General features: G+C 38.8%; 2 protein-coding genes across 2 annotated transcripts; one reads left to right on the forward strand and one right to left on the reverse strand.

The window, feature by feature from the left end:
* Window positions 1-218: 218 nt before the first annotated feature.
* LOC114433245 (globoside alpha-1,3-N-acetylgalactosaminyltransferase 1-like) lies at window positions 219-6,705 on the reverse strand. Its single transcript, XM_028401704.1, has 11 exons — window positions 6,531-6,705; window positions 4,333-4,374; window positions 4,084-4,212; window positions 3,443-3,475; window positions 3,157-3,291; window positions 2,934-3,042; window positions 2,246-2,359; window positions 2,036-2,152; window positions 1,673-1,803; window positions 1,436-1,513; window positions 219-1,271 (listed from the first exon to the last, which is right to left on the reverse strand). The coding sequence occupies exons 1-11, from the start codon at window positions 6,593-6,595 to the stop codon at window positions 1,124-1,126; spliced, it is 1,101 nt and encodes a 366-aa protein (XP_028257505.1). The 5' UTR covers window positions 6,596-6,705; the 3' UTR covers window positions 219-1,123.
* Window positions 6,706-10,449: 3,744 nt separating this feature from the next.
* On the forward strand, window positions 10,450-17,638 carry LOC114433400 (nucleolar RNA helicase 2-like). The gene is given in 16 exon segments (XM_028401952.1): window positions 10,450-10,612; window positions 11,382-11,621; window positions 12,485-12,619; window positions 12,735-12,810; window positions 12,987-13,165; window positions 13,285-13,402; window positions 13,583-13,807; window positions 13,810-13,922; window positions 14,343-14,492; window positions 14,627-14,788; window positions 14,981-15,100; window positions 15,233-15,306; window positions 15,455-15,617; window positions 16,479-16,613; window positions 16,786-16,830; window positions 16,958-17,638. Coding segments are annotated over 16 exon segments (2,274 nt in total). The 5' UTR covers window positions 10,450-10,528; the 3' UTR covers window positions 17,213-17,638.
* Window positions 17,639-17,973: the final 335 nt, after the last annotated feature.

Raw genomic sequence — 17,973 nt, forward strand, 5'->3', positions numbered from 1 at the left:
CATTGTTTAAGATCTGTAAGGAGAGGAGCTCTGCTGCAATTAAAAATGGTGAGATTCGGCATCCTTGACGGACTGAGTGTCTTATTGGGTCGGATAAGATAGATTAATAAATTATTATTTATGTCTTTGTATAACATTTTAACTACTGAGATAAAGTTTTCTCCAAATCCCATTCATTTGAATGTTCCAGTAATGTAACTGTAAGAAACATGGCAAAGTTACATTTAGGAAAAAACTGATTTTATTGTTACATATGAGTGTGGTATGGATAATGGTGTACCATAGCTTTTGTCTCCATTGGTTTTAAGGAATCACAGTGTGTAGTTTGTAGTGTATCAACCTTTAACCCTTGAAAAACCTTTGGGCAATTCTCATGACCTGTCAGATAAATGCACACTTCACATAAACATAACATGCAAACACAACATAACCACAACCTGATATTAAGTAAAAATAATAATTAATTAATAACTAATAATTTCCATTAGAAAATAATTGTATGATACCCATGTATATACTCAAGCACACCCAGAGAAACAAAATTCTTCATTATGAGTTTAAGTCAGGAGACATTTATACTTATAACAGGAAAAGCACATACAGTATGTTTTAATGATGGCTGCATCCCTCTCCTGCTGATTGACTGACACTACAGACACATGACAAGTCAACGAACTGTCTGATAGATAGAGAGAGTGAAGAGGCTCAACACAAGGGGGCGATGTGTAAACATGTCTGCCTACCAGAAACACTCAGTTTGAGGCAATCAAAGAACAAAGAAGGGCAGCTATTGCACAATTGAAAAAAAGGAGAACCGCTGAACAACCTCAACCCATAGACGCCTGTTTTCTGTACCGTTTCACCTTACAACATAATAATAGACCATGTGCGACTTTTGTCTGCAGCTATAAGCCCATGTTAAATTATTAACCCCACTAAACTGAACATTTCATATGGCCACTCTATAAAACAAGCAGCTGTAGTCTCATTTCAGTATTCTTTCGTCTGACCTAAAATCTATTTGATTTCATGTACACCCTCTGTTTATATCTTATAGTTTAAAAAATAGAAAAAGCAACCCATCCCACCATTATTAGATGCAACAACAAATGTGTTGTTGACATCAGTTTCCTCCATTTGGCCGCACCTCTGCGTAGTTCTTGATCAACTGTGAGATCCTGACGACTTTGATATCTCCTGGTACACTGTCATAATCTGACCAGAGGTATTCTGGGGACAGCACCTTCGTGGGCTTGTTGTACAAGAGGTACCTGCATGAAAGGGGTGATAAGCAGAAACATTATGTGCTATTTTCTGTGTAAAGACATAACAAGTCGTCCTGAAAGATAAAGAAAGAGATTGCAGAATGTGCTTTTGCTGGAACCTAAAAACAGGAAAGACACAAACAACTTTCAGGAAAAACGCAGCACTTTACTTGTTAAGGTGACTTTCTTCTTGCCAAACGGCTTCAATGTTGTTTTTGGCATCTTCCTGAGACATGGTGTAACAGTATCTGATAAAATACAAAAGGCACACATAGTTAACACATGTACAAAACTTTTTTTTTCCTTTTAGTTCAAGAATGAATGATATCCTGTATCTTTGACCCCACTCAGACTTGCGTAATCAATCCTGTCATGGATATCTGAAAGGATAATGTGGTTTTAGTTACTTCACAAGCTGGTACATATCCTCCAAGTAGCCACCCCAGACAGCTGCAGTGTAGTAGTAGTCTCCTTCACCAGGAGGAATATAGGCCTTAGAATTGGACCGTCGTTCATATGGAAAATCATTCCTTTTGGTCTGAGAAAAATGGAAATGAAAAGAAAAACATGTAATAAAAGTAATCCGAGGTTGATACTTTTGAGGGCCGACAATGCTGGGATGGTAAGAAAATCAGGCAATGTATGAAAAAATGTTTTAAAAAGATGACCAAACATTATAACAGATTCATTGATAAAGAAATATCACATTGTTAAGACATTATTTTAGCCCAAACATGATTATAAAAATGATGTAAGGAAAACAGCGAAACCTTGTAGTAGCCACGGTGAAGCACAGCTGTCAGCCGGCTGAGTGACTCAGCTCCAAAGCGATTGTGAAAGACACTGTCGATGTCCATCATAAAGAGATAATCCGCCTCATTACGGATCTGAAAACATGGCGGATGTGATGCGTTGTTTTATCTTTGTGGAGTGAACACTTTTGCTTTCAGTGGAACATTTTTGCACCATTCCTTTCATACCTGTTTGTCAATGGTGATGGTGGCCCACTTCATCCTGCCAAGCACCACATCCTGCCAGCGGCTGGCACTTGGGACTTGGATGACTGAGATGTTTCGGCCCTTTCCACGTGCAACCTGACCAATTAATCCAAATTACGAAATCAATGAAATGATAAAACATCAGCGACAGACATTTAGTAAAATAAATCACTGAAAAAAAATTAAAGGTGTCATTTGATAGACGGACAGTATGTGTACAACTACAATTAAGTGTGTAACTGTTGAAGGAGGTCAACAGAAAGCATCCACATGAACAAACATTTCACTGCTGACTGTCAACTAATTTAAATCTAAACTTTTACATTTTAATGAGTATTTACCAAATGAGTTTATAAATGACACATTTCTTCTCATCCTGACTACTCTTGCTTCTTGCTTTTTAAAACAAAACTGAATTTAGATCCACACAACAAGCTGCAACTGACGCAAGCTACAGTAAGGACATGGCAAAGCATCTCAGAGGAGAATTCAGAGCAGGATAAGGTGTTTTTTATGCATTAAATAGCTTCATGTTGATATTATAGACTGCTGTTAGGCCTGTGGTTAGGCCAGGAGTTAAGCTGAACCCCACATGCTGCACGACATGGTTCACATCATAATGCCCACAAGTGTGTGGCACAAATGTACACAGTAATAGATGACGACTCACTTCGGGAACATCTTTTTTATTGTCTGTGAAGATGTAGTAAGTGACCTTGAAGTCAACAAGAAAGTGCTTTTCCCCTGACTCAATGAAGCCCTTCAGGAAACGGGTGTACCTGTGCAGAACAAAGTGAGGCATCATATGAGACCAAGCGATACACAACAGATTACAAGTAGGTAGCTGCTTGTAATCTGTGTGCTATCTTTACAAGACTATACTCTGCCCTTACTTGCCAACAGCAAAAACCACCACAGCGATTCTTGGGTCCATTTTCTTGTAGATTGCGTCAATAACCACCGGATCAAAGGTTCCCTCCCAAACCAGAGGAACGTTCCAGTTTGTCACTGAGTTCACATCAGTTCGTCTGAAAAAAGATCAGCAGTCTAAAATACACCTCATAACAAGTCAAACAAGTGTAAATATGCAGGGCAAACCACCAGCCTTATTCTGCCGTGGTGAGCAGATTTGTTTAAAGCAGATTTGCAGATATGTGATCTCTGCTTTCCTTTGCTTACCCCAGCTGTGTGCTTGGCTGGGCATATGTGACACTGAAACAGAGAAGCAAACATTGACCTAAAATGTAATCATTAAAGCAGGAACTTCACACAGGGTCAATGCAGTACACAACACTAACAATAAACAACAACAACCAAATTCACACTTATATGTCCTGAAAAATAAGCTGACAGTATTGAATTACCCATTCTGGATAGACGTGTGTGATGCTAATCAAAGTCTGTGGACTGAAGTACTGTGTAGCAGAGTGTGCAGCAGGGGATAGAGGACTAGTTATGCATCAACATAGAGTGTTTGTTTCAAGTCTTTTGCATGGGCTGCATATTCTGGTGCGACACCACCCATTTCCTCATATGTGGTGTGCCGTTTGTCGGTTGCTCTTGAGAAATCACATGTTCTCTGTGTTGATGCAGTCTGACGTGTGCTGCAGAGCACTGAAGAGTTTTGCTGCATTGTATAACTTGACTTTATTTCATGATTTACTAACTGTATTTTGCCATATAGGCTGCACTGCACATTGAAGCAAGGCAGGTTCTCTTTTGATAGACTTTTTTTAGTAAGTAAGTACAGTGAATGTTAATTCATAACAAGTGTACTATATGGTGAGCTGTATTTGCTGTTAGTCAGAGTGGCTTCTCACCCAGGCTGTATGGTGAAGTCTCCAGTCTTCCAGCTGGCATTGTCGGGGCATTGCTTTACCTCCACCTTCTCCACTAGCTCCTTCACATCTTCTTCAAGTTTGTTGTCGTTGTAACATGGCTCACAAAAGCTTTAAGGGAACACATATTTCATACAGCAAGACTGAACTCGAATGATATTAATAAAAACATGTAAAGAATTTATATAAAATGTATTTAATGTCAGAAGTTTGGAACTCAGCTGCACTTACGTGAAAGATGAGAAGGTGTTTTTGTAGTAGATGTAGACCAACCTATGAAAGCATAGGTGCACACACATGCTAAGTGTTATGATAATGTTTGTGTGAGGCACACATTCATATGACATAAAATACTGTACACATATTAACATTTGTTTGTGTGATTTTGGAAAGGTTTGTTGATTACAGCAATCCAAAAATGCATATGTTCAATCATAATTACAAGCTTCCTTTCTGTTACACCTGCAGGTCATTAATGGTATGTGATTATTATTATTTTTAAAAACATTTTTCCATTGTCTTGTGTGGAACATCTATCACAGCTGCACTAAAAATTGTAATAAAAGGGACAAGATCATATGTGAAGGTATGGTAAGATATCACTTCCTCTAGGAACCGAGAATAAGATCATTCTCTCTTCTAATAATAAATTATGAGTTTAATAATAATGTAATGATATATAATTAAAAAAAATACTATTTTATTAGATGTTGCAAAAAAATTTAAAAATTAAAAAATTCCAAATCCAAAACCATGTTTTTGGGCCATTACATGATCAATAAAACAGTGAAAAGGACACATGATCTAGCACATAATGACATAAACGCACACTTAGTGAGCTGTCAATAGAACAAAAACAACTCTGTTTGCTTCCAAGGGAATCTTATAAATCATCTACAAAATCATCTACAAAATATACTGTGGTTAAACATCAACATGACAGCCGTCCCTGTGATCTGTGATGTAACCTAAATGAGCAGCTTCTGTGTGGTGCGTCACTCTGCCTGGCTCGCATGCAAAGACTTTCCAGTAACCATCTCTATAAACATTTCAACAAAAGGCAGATACTCTCCATACCATGATTGACTGCTAACAAACAGCTCCAACTGGTCCTGTGTAGCTCAAAATAATCCAGTTTTTTGTTTCACTGACCAATGTCCCTGTGATCTCAGAAATCTTCAGGTCCTATTCTCACAGCCCTTAAGTCATAGTGATCGATTTTACTGTTGCTGGTTCTGCAGGTGTGGGGGGTTCAGACAAAGTCTCAAGGTTAATGATCAGCACATGTCTTGTTTGGTTGAGCACTGTTGCTCTGCATCAAAAGAACATCTGGTGAACCTTCACAGCAGAAAGTGGGTTAAATGAATGAATGGGAGGATGCTTCCTGTGGTAAGTAGCTACATTTCCCTCTGTATGAACAGTGGTGGCTGTTTACATGTAAGACGTATACCGAAGATCTGCTGTTAGTTTCTTGATGGCTTACGTTTTGGAACAAGTCTAACTGGATGAACAGGAGTCAAGGCCACTTCCTGAAATGTTGGTCACATTCTTCAAATAAATGATTTAGAGTACACCAGCAAACCCAACGAAAAGTCATTTTCACCACATCACAATCAATCTTATAATGTGTCCTCTGTGAAGATGTACTAGGACTGGAAACAGTGAAAAAACTATTTCTCCAGCTTCTCTTAAAAATTCTTCAACGTCTTGCAAATAATATGAAGCTTTATAGCGCACCGTTGGAACAGTGTTTAACCCCTGTAAGCGAGTCAACGTGCAGATGTGGTTAAACTTTGCTTCCTTGATATAATACTCTATAGCCCCCAAAGAAAGTAGAAAGTTACCAGTGAGTTTTATCTTCTATAACTATTTGTAACACTGATGTCTAAAGTTTTTCAGACAATGATACATTTTGTGTATTTTGTCGTTGTGTATCTTTTGTCACTCATCTTACATTAAAACTGGCCGAATCTCTCATCAACATTTACTTAGTGAATTTGGTTACATTCAACAATCTGCAGCACCTCAAAATCCATTAAATGTAAACCGTTTATTAACCAATTCATTATGCTTATTATTTTGATTATTTAAAAATTATATAATCTGAGGCACATTCCATTGAGTGAAAATACACATTATAATACAGTATATTTTTTAAGCATCATTTGTTTTCTGACCAAAGTAAAACCATAAAATAGCTGAAATTTCTTTTCGTTTCATTTGCATTGAGGGCTGATACATTTAGAAAAAAAAGAAAAGAAAGATGAAAAAACAGATATTAGGTTTTTAGAAAATTATGTTATTTTTCATCCCTTATATTTTCACATTTTTGATTTTAAAGTTGTTTTTTGCTATTGTGATTTAGCTTTCACTTCCTTAAAAAAATAAGTTTCATTCCTGTAAAGAAGCGAAGCAGATATAAAACTTACCCCAAAAAGACGGGAAGAAAAACAGCTAAGATCAAAATATGGCCCCGAGAAATGTTGCGCAACATATCAACTAATATAAGTTCACTTTTTTCTTACCAAACTGTGTCTAAAGTAGGAGAACTGCTGATCCTCTATAACACAGTCTTCAGTGTGAAAACAAGCAGTCTAAGACAGCAAGGGGAAGAGAGGGAAACAAGAGGGCGGGCTTTCAACAGAACTGATATCACAAACATAAGGAAGCTGAGCGAAAGAGGTCATAATGTGCATGTAAAAGATGAAGGCGAGGGACGGCCACAGAAACACACTGAAACACACACACTCTAATGTGATGCCTAGTATAAAACATTCTTTGATATTGATGCTGAGTCCACAGTCTGCAGTACGAATACTGACAAATATAATAAATATACCTTTTTTTTAACCCTCATTGTTGTCTGCTAGGACTTGTTTTCCACTTATCATTTTCTTAAACGTCATCACTGAAATGTGACACAAGCTTCCAGTCTTTAATCCGACCAGTGCACTTTCTTACTTTTGTTTTCCAAGTAAAGACAGGCTCCATCATAATGGAGATGGAGAGATAGGCTACGTGTTCCTGAATACAGGAGAAATATGATAAGTGTGTTGATGAAGATTCTCAGTCATCCAGGTCATCATACGTAGAGAAGATTGAAGCAAGGCGTCTGGACTTGTAGAGTTAAAAGTCTACAAGTCCAGACGCGTATGCTTCAATGTGGCATTCTTGTATGGAGAAATATGATGAGTGAAATATGATAGCAAGGCGTCTGGACTTGTAGAGTTATCTAGCAGCCATCCTGTCTTTGGTACACAACTCACAGGACTTTGCGGACAAAATCAAACAGATCAAGATGGACGGAGACGACACCATGGTCTTTTATGATGTAACTCCGCTTTTCACATGCGAGGGAACTGGTGAGAAAATTAAAATCCAATTAGTTGACTTTAATTAGGAAAAACCTGCAAACCGATTACCTTTAAAAAATTTCAAGTAAAGTATGTCATAATGTTTAAGTCATTAAAGCTGAAAAGGCAGTTTTTAGACTACTCATGTCATGACAGGAAACTAGAGTATAATGAAATCAAAATAATTAATTTGTTATACTATAAAATATCAGTTCAGATTACATAAAAAGTCCGACTTATGTTAAGTAAGTGCTACTCATTAAAAAAAGTTATCCTAACAAATCTAAATGTCAGCGAAGAGAAGAAAGCAGCGAAGAGTAACAGCTTTCATTCTTTTCCCCTTTTTTGGCATGATTTTAAAATGTAAAACCACACTTATCATATGAAGATTCTCAGTCATCCAGGTCATCATACGTAGAGAAGATTGAAGCAAGGCGTCTGGACTTGTAGAGTTTTAACTCTACAAGTCCAGACGCCTTGCTTCAAGGTGACTTGAGAATCTTCATATGATAAGTGTGGTTTTACATTTTAAAATCATGCCAAAAAAAGGGGAAAAGAATGAAAGCTGTTACTCTTCGCTGCTTCACTGTGGCTTTCACATAAAGTAAGCAACACACATGAGTTGCTTACTTTATGTAATCAAGGCAAATGGATTCATAGATATTTTTCATCACTTGGTCTGCAGACATTTCACTGCTCCCCCAACCACCTTCACACATGGTGCAAATCCTCCATTCAGGGACTGAGGCATCAGTTTGCTCATATTTTTCTAGTAATGTGGACATTTAGATTTGTTAGGATAACTTTTTTTAATGAGTAGCACTTACTTAACATAAGTCGGACTTTTTATGTAATCTGAACTGATATTTTATAGTATAACAAATTAATTATTTTGATTTCATTATACTCTAGTTTCCTGTCATGACATGAGTAGTCTAAAAACTGCCTTTTCAGCTTTAATGACTTAAACATTATGACATACTTTACTTGAAATTTTTTAAAGGTAATCGGTTTGCAGGTTTTTCCTAATTAAAGTCAACTAATTGGATTTTAATTTTCTCACCAGTTCCCTCGCATGTGAAAAGCGGAGTTACATCATAAAAGACCATGGTGTCGTCTCTGTCCATCTTGATCTGTTTGATTTTGTCCGCAAAGTCCTGTGAGTTGTGTACCAAAGACAGGATGGCTGCTAGATTGTAAATGTTTGCTCAACAAAAAAAAAGAAAATTGTATTTAGGGAGGCTAAGGGTTAGCTTATACATCACACATATAAATGCCAGAGAACCAGAGTCATCTGAAAATAAAATAATAATAAAAAAGAATTGTTAAGGTGGGGATGGGGAAGGTGGGGACTGTAGTTGACACACAAACCCCCAGGAGTCCTTACAAGAAAGAGTTGTTTCTTGCTTGACATAAGAAAGATAACCTAAATAAAAACTAAATTCGTCAACCGGATTCATGTGATACCTGGTGTCCCTTCAGGCCAGTACAAAAGAAGCAACTCTGATCCTGGTCAGGTTAGTAGCCACACACACACACACACACACACACACACACACGTTTCATGAAATTCAATGAGGGTTTTATCTGAGTCAGAGTTTAATTAATAATAAAGACATTGTGTTTCCAGACATTACACATGTTTTTCTGTTTGTTTTATTCTTACAGTCATATGAACTTTGTAACACTTTAAAACATGATACCGGAACATTTTAATCACCAGCATAGCTCACTCTTACCATAGAAGCCCATGATGTTGAGACACAATCAGGCCAATTTAAGTATGTGCAAATATCATTTCAGGCAGTTCCAAACATCGTATTTGAGAATCGAATATGATGCCTGTTGTCAACAGTTTACTGTTTAGCCACAAAGTAAACTCAAAAAAATGTTCATTATTTCCACATTATCATTACTTTACTTCCGTTTTTTGCCTGTTACATAAAAATGATTCCTTCCAGCAAATGTGAGAACTTTTGTTCTAGTTCTGGTTCATTCTGGTAGCGACATGTGTCTACCTGCCAACTTTAATCCATTAATCTTGTGTCTGTTTCATCTTGTTTCTGAAAGCTATATGTGTGTCACTTTATTTTCGATATCATTCTCTCTCACACACACACACACACACACACACACAATAAGGAAGTGTCTCAGAACTTGACACACAGCGCCACCTGCTGGGATGTTGTTAAAATAAAAATGTAATAATACAAACTAATTTAATAATAACTATGTAAATCATATTTTGTACTCAGTTAACTAAACAAAACAAAGACATTTCAATATTCTAACAGAAAAAATGCAAGATTGCTTTGAATGCTAATCTGAACTGTATATATATTATTTTTTTCTATATTCATACTTTTTATATATAACAAATAGAGTTGTGTATTTAGTTTTGTCTTTTTCCTGCGTGTGCCGTGGTCGTTCCTATCTATAAACTCTATTTCTATACCTACCTCGTGAACACGCGTCCTCGCACCATAATGTGCATGTAAAAGATGAAGGCGAGGGACGGCCACAGAAACACACTGAAACACACACACTCTAATGTGATGCCCAGTATAAAACATTCTTTGATGATGATGCTGAGTCCACAGTCTGCAGTACGAATACTGACAAATATAATAAATATACCTTTTTTTAACCCTCATTGTTGTCTGCTAGGACTTGTTTTCCACTTATCATTTTCTTAAACGTCATCACTGAAATGTGACACAAGCTTCCAGTCTTTAATCCGACCAGTGCACTTTCTTACTTTTGTTTTCCAAGTAAAGACATTTCAATATTCTAACAGAAAAAAATGCAAGATTGCTTTGAATGCTAATCTGAACTGTATATATAAAACAAATATTTTTTTCTATATTCATACTTTTTATATATAACAAATAGAGTTGTGTATTTAGTTTTGTCTTTTTCCTGCGTGTGCCGTGGTCGTTCCTATCTATAAACTCTATTTCTATACCTACCTCGTGAACACGCGTCCTCGCACCCGCTTTGCGCGTTCCTTTCCATCCGCGTGCCCGTAGGTCTGCCTGTGTGTCTACGCTGAGGGGTTACATCAGGGAGGAGAAATGCCATCAAAAATCATCTTTGAAACAGAAGACCAAGCAATGGAAGAGGACGTGGACGCTGCCGCTGAGGCTAAAGCCCTAAAGGTGAGCAGAGGAAGCCGTGTCGCCTGAACAGGCCAGAAAATCGGCTCAGCTCGGGCGACGTCCTTTCCCCGGCTGCACCGTGTTTGACAACATGTGGCTGAACAGGCTAACAGGAAGCCTCGGCTAACTGGACAACCAACGCCACGTAACAAATAGGAAAGAGACAACAGGGATCCAGATTTAGACAGACCGGTGTAGCGATATTGGCACTGAAATAATAATGTCATATTGAAAACAACGGCCGCTTTGCTGGCCGTTCTTAATGTATTGTTAGCATACATAGCCACGTAGCTTGGCTAATGCTGTGTATCACATGGCATGCCCACGTGTTCCTGAACAGATCTGTGAACCACGTGGATTTATGCCATCACAGCTTGGGAACGTTGAAGAGTCTGCTCTCGATTAGCTATATAGCTGCGCTGTAGGCGCGTACTGATGACGTCTTCTCAGCTGTGCTCGTCAGTTGTAGGCTAACGGTCTTGTTAAATCCTGTTTAACAACACATTGTTACATGTGTTTTGGTAAGAAATGTTTTTTTTTCTTAAGCTTCACACCTATAAAGCCAAACAGTGAACAAAATAAACATGGTTGTTTTAAGAATGGAAAACAAACGGCAAAAGTTTCTTTCGATGGATGAAATAATTGTATATATATAATTTTGATTTTTAATGTAAAGATAGAGGACAATTGTACAAGTAGAATAATAGAAATCTCTGCAAATCTTGTTTATCTGAGTGTTTGCCCATTTCTCTGTCTTACAAATAACAAGAAAAAGATCAAGGAGGGCAAGAAACTGAAGAAGCAGCAGCAGCAAGAGGAGGTGCAGGAGGACCCGCAGGAGGACCCGGACTGCGAGCCTCCAGCACCTAAGAAGAAAAAGAAAAAAGATAAGCTGGCAGTGGACCAATTAAACGGCCATGCAGATGGGGCCACAGACATGAATAGCAATAGTGAATGTATGGAAACACCAAAACAGAAGAAGAAGAAGAACACAGAAGGAGACCCAGAGGTTAGTGCTGCATCACCAAGAGGCTTTAAGAAAAGCAACATCTGTTTACAGGACTTAATGATATATTATCCTTTAGGGGTGGGCGACATGGCAAAAATTTTATATCACGATTCTTTAATGATAAAATCACGATCTCGATTTTATCACGATTTGTTTTTACATTGACACTAATTTGCATGTTTCTGTGTAAATGACTTAAGGTAGCCTTAAGGTAGTCACTTCTCAAAAACTATCAGTAGATTTTAAAGGCAAACAACAACTCTGATAATGTGCACTCAGTATTAGTTTTCAATAAACATGAAAATGTAAATAACAATTACAGAACAAAATAAAGTTTTATTTCAAATAGGTTAAAAAGAACAAATAAATACAACAACAATAAATACAGTATTGAGACTTAAGTAACTCAAACACACAGACACAGTCTTAGAAGACGCGCCGCTGCTTTCGGCAGAAACGGTACTGAACATAAAGGTGGAGTTTGTTTTAGGGACCAGTTCCTCCATTTTCTTTTCGTATTCCGCCGTAGCTTCCTAACAGGGAGGCTGTCATTGGTTGGTCAGGTTCACATTAAGCGCACTGAGAGGTGGACGAGTGAAAAAAACTCATGCGTCTGCGCAAACATAGAACTGCAATTAATAGAAGGTGCTCTATGGACGATAAAACGATCTGTCCGTACTGGTAGATCGGCGATATGTTCAAATCCTTCACGATCATTTATCGTCAAATCGCACACCCCTATTATCCTTGTGTGCTGTGAGTGCGGTTGTAGACATGTTATTATAATAAATCTATACTCTCAGTGCCCAGGTGAACAAGGCTATGCTCTGCTGCTTGTGTAACTTTCTTTTTACTGGGTTTAGAAAAAGAAAAAAAAGAAAAAACGAGTGGATACAGAAGCAGCAGCCAATGGAGATTCCACCCCAAACACCCCTGTGCCGACCCCTATCCAGACTCCATCCCAGTCAAGTGAGGACAGCGACAGCGAAAAGGAAACGGTAACATTTAAAGAGGGAACTTTGTGCAGCATAGAGCTTTCCCTGTCTTTGTTATTGTGATTGTTTACCGTCTTGTTTACCGTCTGTGTGCATTCAAACCTACTTCTTTGTGTAGGAGGAGACACCAGAGCAGAGAGAAGGAGCATTCTCCAACTTGAGGATCTCCCAGGTCACAATTGACAAACTAAAAGGTAAACATCGTATTAACATTTATTCTTGCTGTTGAGTTGAAATTAAATCTTTTGAAAATTTCATGGAGGTAAAGTTTGGTTGGGCAAAATAACAAACGAGACAGATTATTTGTTTTTCTATATGTCTTGTGATCACATTCTCATATTCTCTGTCACCCTCAATGTTGCTCCTTCAGCTCGCGGAGTCTCTTACCTGTTTGACATTCAGGTAAAGTCCTTCAATCCTGTTTACGATGGAGAGGATGTGATTGCACAAGCCCGAACTGGAACAGGAAAGACTTTTTCCTTTGCTATACCTCTGATTGAGAAGCTCCAGAAGGATTCAGTGGAGATGGCCAGAGGACGGCCCCCCAAGGTGCACACCCACACAGATTCATACCAACCACTAGAACTAGCATCAGTCAGGTTTCTAGCTTCTGTCATGTTCTAAATATGTTTGTGTATGACTGTGTGTCTCCTTGTTTCTGTCTGTAGGTTCTGGTCTTGGCTCCAACTAGAGAGCTGGCTATCCAGGTAGCTAAGGACTTCAAGGACATCTCCAAGAGGCTGTCTATAGCCTGTTTCTATGGAGGCAGCTCGTACAATCCACAGAGTAAGTGGTTGATAGAAGTGGGTTTAAAATGATAAAAGAGAGGTGAACGCATTCATTTGAGTCACAATTTAATTTGCAAGTGGGCTCTATTTTAAAAAATGTTCTTTCAAACTGGCACAGAAACAGAATGTGTTAAACAGTGTGTCTCATTAATGTTTTTATTTCTGTCTTCTTGTTTAGTTGATGCCATCCGTAACGGGATTGATATTTTGGTTGGAACACCTGGTCGTATCAAAGACCACATCCAGAACAATAAACTCAACCTCTCCCAACTGAAACATGTCGTTCTGGATGAAGTGGACCAGATTTTAGACATGGGCTTTGCAGAACAGGTTGAGGAGATTTTGGGTTCATCGTATAAGAAGGGTAAGAGTGTGTTTCATGGATGTGATTCTCGACAACTCTTACGGCCACTTGTCCCCAATGGGTGTATGAAGTAGCCAAGAAATACATGAGACCAGAGTGCAAACATATTGACCTGATTGGCAAGAAAACACAGAAAGCTGCAACAACTGTTGAAGTAAGTGTTACGTGTGTGTGTTGATAAAGATTCTCAGTCATCCAGGTCATTTCCATTCAAGGCAGCTGGACTTGTAGAGTTTGAAGGCGTTTTGCTGCTCTTTCAAGCAGCTTCATCAGCTAACTGTTTGATGGGGAAACAGGTTTATATATATATGTGTGTGTGTGTGTATGTGAGTCTATGCTTGTATGAAAGGTCAGTTAAAGTAACAGATTGTAAAAAAGGCTCATATTTATCTCCATCAGGAAAGCCCAGCAACATAATTTGCAATATAAATTGCCATATTTATCTTGGTCCACACCATTTGTATTTAAATGAAGCACAAGTTAAGTCTGCTAGCTGAATAAATGACAGTATCTCTTTTCATTCCCTCACTCCCCTGTCCTTTTTGTTTATTTTTTTGTCTGTCCTGTCTTGTAGCATCTGGCCATAGCATGTCACTGGTCCCAACGTGCGGCAGTGATAGGTGATGTGATCCAGGTGTACAGTGGCAGCCACGGCAGAACCATTGTCTTCTGTGAGACCAAGAAAGAGGCCAATGAACTTTCCCTAAATGCATCCATCAAACAGGTAGAAGCACACATACTTTCATAGTGCACCGAGGCATTTACACTTTATGAATTGTCAGTTTATGCAGATAGGTTGTATTACACCCTAAATTGATCTGTTTGAGTGTTCACTTTTTTTACTGACGTTGTTTCCAGAGTGCCCAGTCCCTGCATGGTGATATCCCACAGAAACAGAGAGAAACAACGCTGAAGGGCTTCAGGAATGGAGCCTTTGAAGTTCTGGTTGCCACTAATGTTGCAGCTCGCGGATTGGACATCCCTGAAGTCGACTTGGTTGTTCAGTGCTCTCCACCCAAGGTGGGATTTGTTGCATGTATCAGATATTTTTAGTAATCATTTTTGTATCATCTTTTACATTTATTGAATGTGCTGTTTCTTTGTTGTATGTGTGAAGTATAGATTCCCTTCAGACATACTGATATATACATTAGAGCATTGATGGACACTTTTCTCATTAATAGTGTTGTATCTGTCTCTGGTTGTTGTCAGGATGTGGAGTCATACATCCATCGCTCTGGACGTACAGGCCGAGCAGGCAGGACTGGAGTGTGCATTTGCTTTTACCAGAGGAAAGAAGAGGACCAGCTGCGCTATGTTGAAAACAAATCAGTAGGTGTCAGAGAGACGGGAATACTCAAAAGAAGCTGCTGTGCTACAGAATATATATATATATCTTTTTCTCATAATTAGCAGTAGTGTGTTAAATTGCACACTGAATTCTTGGTGCCTTTTTTATTTAAGGGGATCACATTCAGGCGTGTTGGTGTTCCCACTGCCAATGATATCATCAAATCATCCAGCAAGGATGCTGCCAGGTTGGTCAATGTGCTGACTGAGAATAATTAGATGAATTTTCTAACTACTGTCACTTATTACTGTTGAACATTTGGATCAGACTTAATATGAAACACTGTGTCAGAGTGGTTGTATTTTATTAATTCATTTATTAATTCACGTTTGTAGGTTTCTGGACTCTGTTCCAGTCACAGCTATTGAATATTTCAGAGCATCAGCTGAGAAGCTGATTGAGGAGAAGGGAGCAGTTGATGCACTTGCAGCTGCTGCCCTGGCCCATATTTCTGGTGCCACAAGTCTTGAACAGAGGTCACTGCTCAACTCTGATGCTGTAAGTAACTTTTTAGATAACATTCCCAGCTGACTGCTGTTTTTTTATAATGTAGCGTACAAAGGTTTATGTAGCCTCACAAAGGGGCAACAGTTATGTTTTGTGATTATGTATGACCTGTACCGTAATACTTCCAATTAATGAAATATTATTAAAAGAATCAATTGAATAAATCTCACATCTGAGGCTGTACGTCCCCAGCTTTAGTGACCTCAGTACTCATATTTCAAAAGAATACATGGTGCAACAGCTTTCTGTGAGATTTGTGGAAAGAGTAATAAGAAGAAAGTTACAACAATATAACTTACATACATTCAAATAGTATAAAACGGAGACATTATAGTGTGAAGTGTCCCTTTTGAAATGCACTAGAAAGTTTTATGACTGCTCTGATCAGTCTTTATCTCCTGATATGATGTGGCTGTGAGGAGGAAGAGTCGTAATTCTGGAGTCTTTGTGTCCTTGCTGGTTCATTTAGAGGTGACAACTGCAAATCAGTCGTAGCTAGCTGTCCAAATTTCCTGTGTATGGACGGCTAAGTGTTTTCTTAGCCGATTAGCCGTTGAAGTCTCACATCTCAGTAAATCTTATTGTCAGTCAGATGGTGGTCTCTTCGTGAGGAATGCTTATTTTTAGCACTCAGAATTTACAGCTTTTTATGGGTTCTCAAGACAAGGTTGTCTCTTCAGAGGAAGGTAAAATGCAGCCATGGCAATATTGCTACAATAATGTGATAGCTTTGTTTGTGCTCATGCCCACCTGACATGCTGCGCCTGTGACACGCTGATGGATGTCGCAAATTTGTTGTGCCTTCAGGTGGTGCATCACCCTGAGTTCACTGTATTCTGTCTGTTTTTACAGGGCTACACCACTTTGCAGATGATTTGTTCCCAAGAGATGCACAACATGGGTTATGCATGGAGAACTATTAAAGAACAGTTAGGAGAAAACTTTGAGAACCACATCCACAGAATGACCTTCCTCAAAGGCAAAATGGTATGTACACGTACAGACATGTGACCTTACAGTCGGACTGCAGGTTTTACATGGTGACAGATGCTTTTTAGTTTAAATGGTGGTTTAGCTTTTTCACAATTAAAAACAAAACTAAAAATAATCTGTTTCTTCTATAACACATGCTCAACATTTTTTACTGTGTTTGGAACAGGGAGTTTGTTTTGATGTCCCAGCTGATAAAGTCAAGGAGATTCAGGTGAGAACAGCAACAACTAATCTAAGCAAATTGTGTTTGTGACAATAACCCAGACTAAGGCAGAAATTCTGTTTCCTGTTATCAAACTGCTGAAGACCTTGTTCCTTTCATTTCTCTCTTTCAATAGGAAACCTGGAGAGATGGTCGCCGTTGGCAACTGACTGTAGCCACAGAGCTCCCAGAGCTAGAAGAGAAGCAGCACAGTAACCGTGGTGACAGGGGCTTTGGCGGCGGTAACCGCGGGGACAGAGGAGGGTTCAGAGGTGGAAGAGGACGGTATTTTGGGGGTAATGGTGGTCGAGGCAACGGCTTCCGGAGTAATGGGGGTGGAAACAACAGAGGAGGACACAAACGCAGTTTCAGCCAGGCCTTTGATTACTAAAAATGCCAACCTGTGGACTGTTGAGACTGTCTGTCACTCACCGGGGCTGGCAGTGCGTCATACTTGGCTGTCAGTGAAAGTGGTGAAAGTCTTTGCCATGATACAAGCTGGGCTGTAATTCAATGCAGTTATAAGGTCACTGTTTCTCGGATATAATGTAAACGACACATGTATTCTGAGGAGTATAATTCATGTCCAAGTAGTCATTATCGAATATAACATTTTCTGTATGAACACAGTACCTATATAACTGGCAGCCATTTTGTAATGCCTGGTGTGTGTTGTTCTTCTAGGTGACGCATCAGCTAAAATCACTGGAGTGACCACTCTGAACTTTTCAGTGCATAATCCAGATGCCATGTCTTGAATGGCAGGAAATCAGAAAGATTGGCTCATGAACCAAAAATAAAGTTTACTTTAATGAAATGAAAGTTGTAATTTGTCATCCACTGGCATTTAGCTGAAGCGTTACCTTTTTATACTGTGCGTTTGGGGACAAGTGGCAGCAATTGGGCAAATTTGACCTCATGTAAACATGTCAGTCGCTACATGTGGGAGACATCGTGTGTCTGCCTGCACCCACATGATCAGTGATGGGACAGGTGCTGACCTTTACAGGTGCGCTCGGTGCCGGATTGCTACATTGACCACAGCTGAAACCTCTCTCCAAAAATGTATTGGATGATTGCTCTGCAATTGCCTCTATTTAATAACTGTCTACTGCTTCCATTCATTTGAATGAAATGACTTTTTCATTAAAA

Source organism: Parambassis ranga, chromosome 3 (genome assembly GCF_900634625.1).
Source record: "Parambassis ranga chromosome 3, fParRan2.1, whole genome shotgun sequence".
NCBI classification, from domain to species: Eukaryota; Metazoa; Chordata; class Actinopteri; family Ambassidae; genus Parambassis; species Parambassis ranga.

Coding starts and splice junctions, on each gene's coding strand:
- LOC114433245 (XM_028401704.1), bottom strand. CDS start 6,595: ATGTTGCGCAACATTTCTCGGGGCCATATTTTGATCTTAGCTGTTTTT. Junction 3,292..3,442: donor CAGCCAAGCACACAGCTGGG/GTAAGCAAAGGA, acceptor ATCTTTTTTCAG/ACGAACTGATGTGAACTCAG. Junction 1,514..1,672: donor GATATGTACCAGCTTGTGAA/GTAACTAAAACC, acceptor GTATTTTATCAG/ATACTGTTACACCATGTCTC.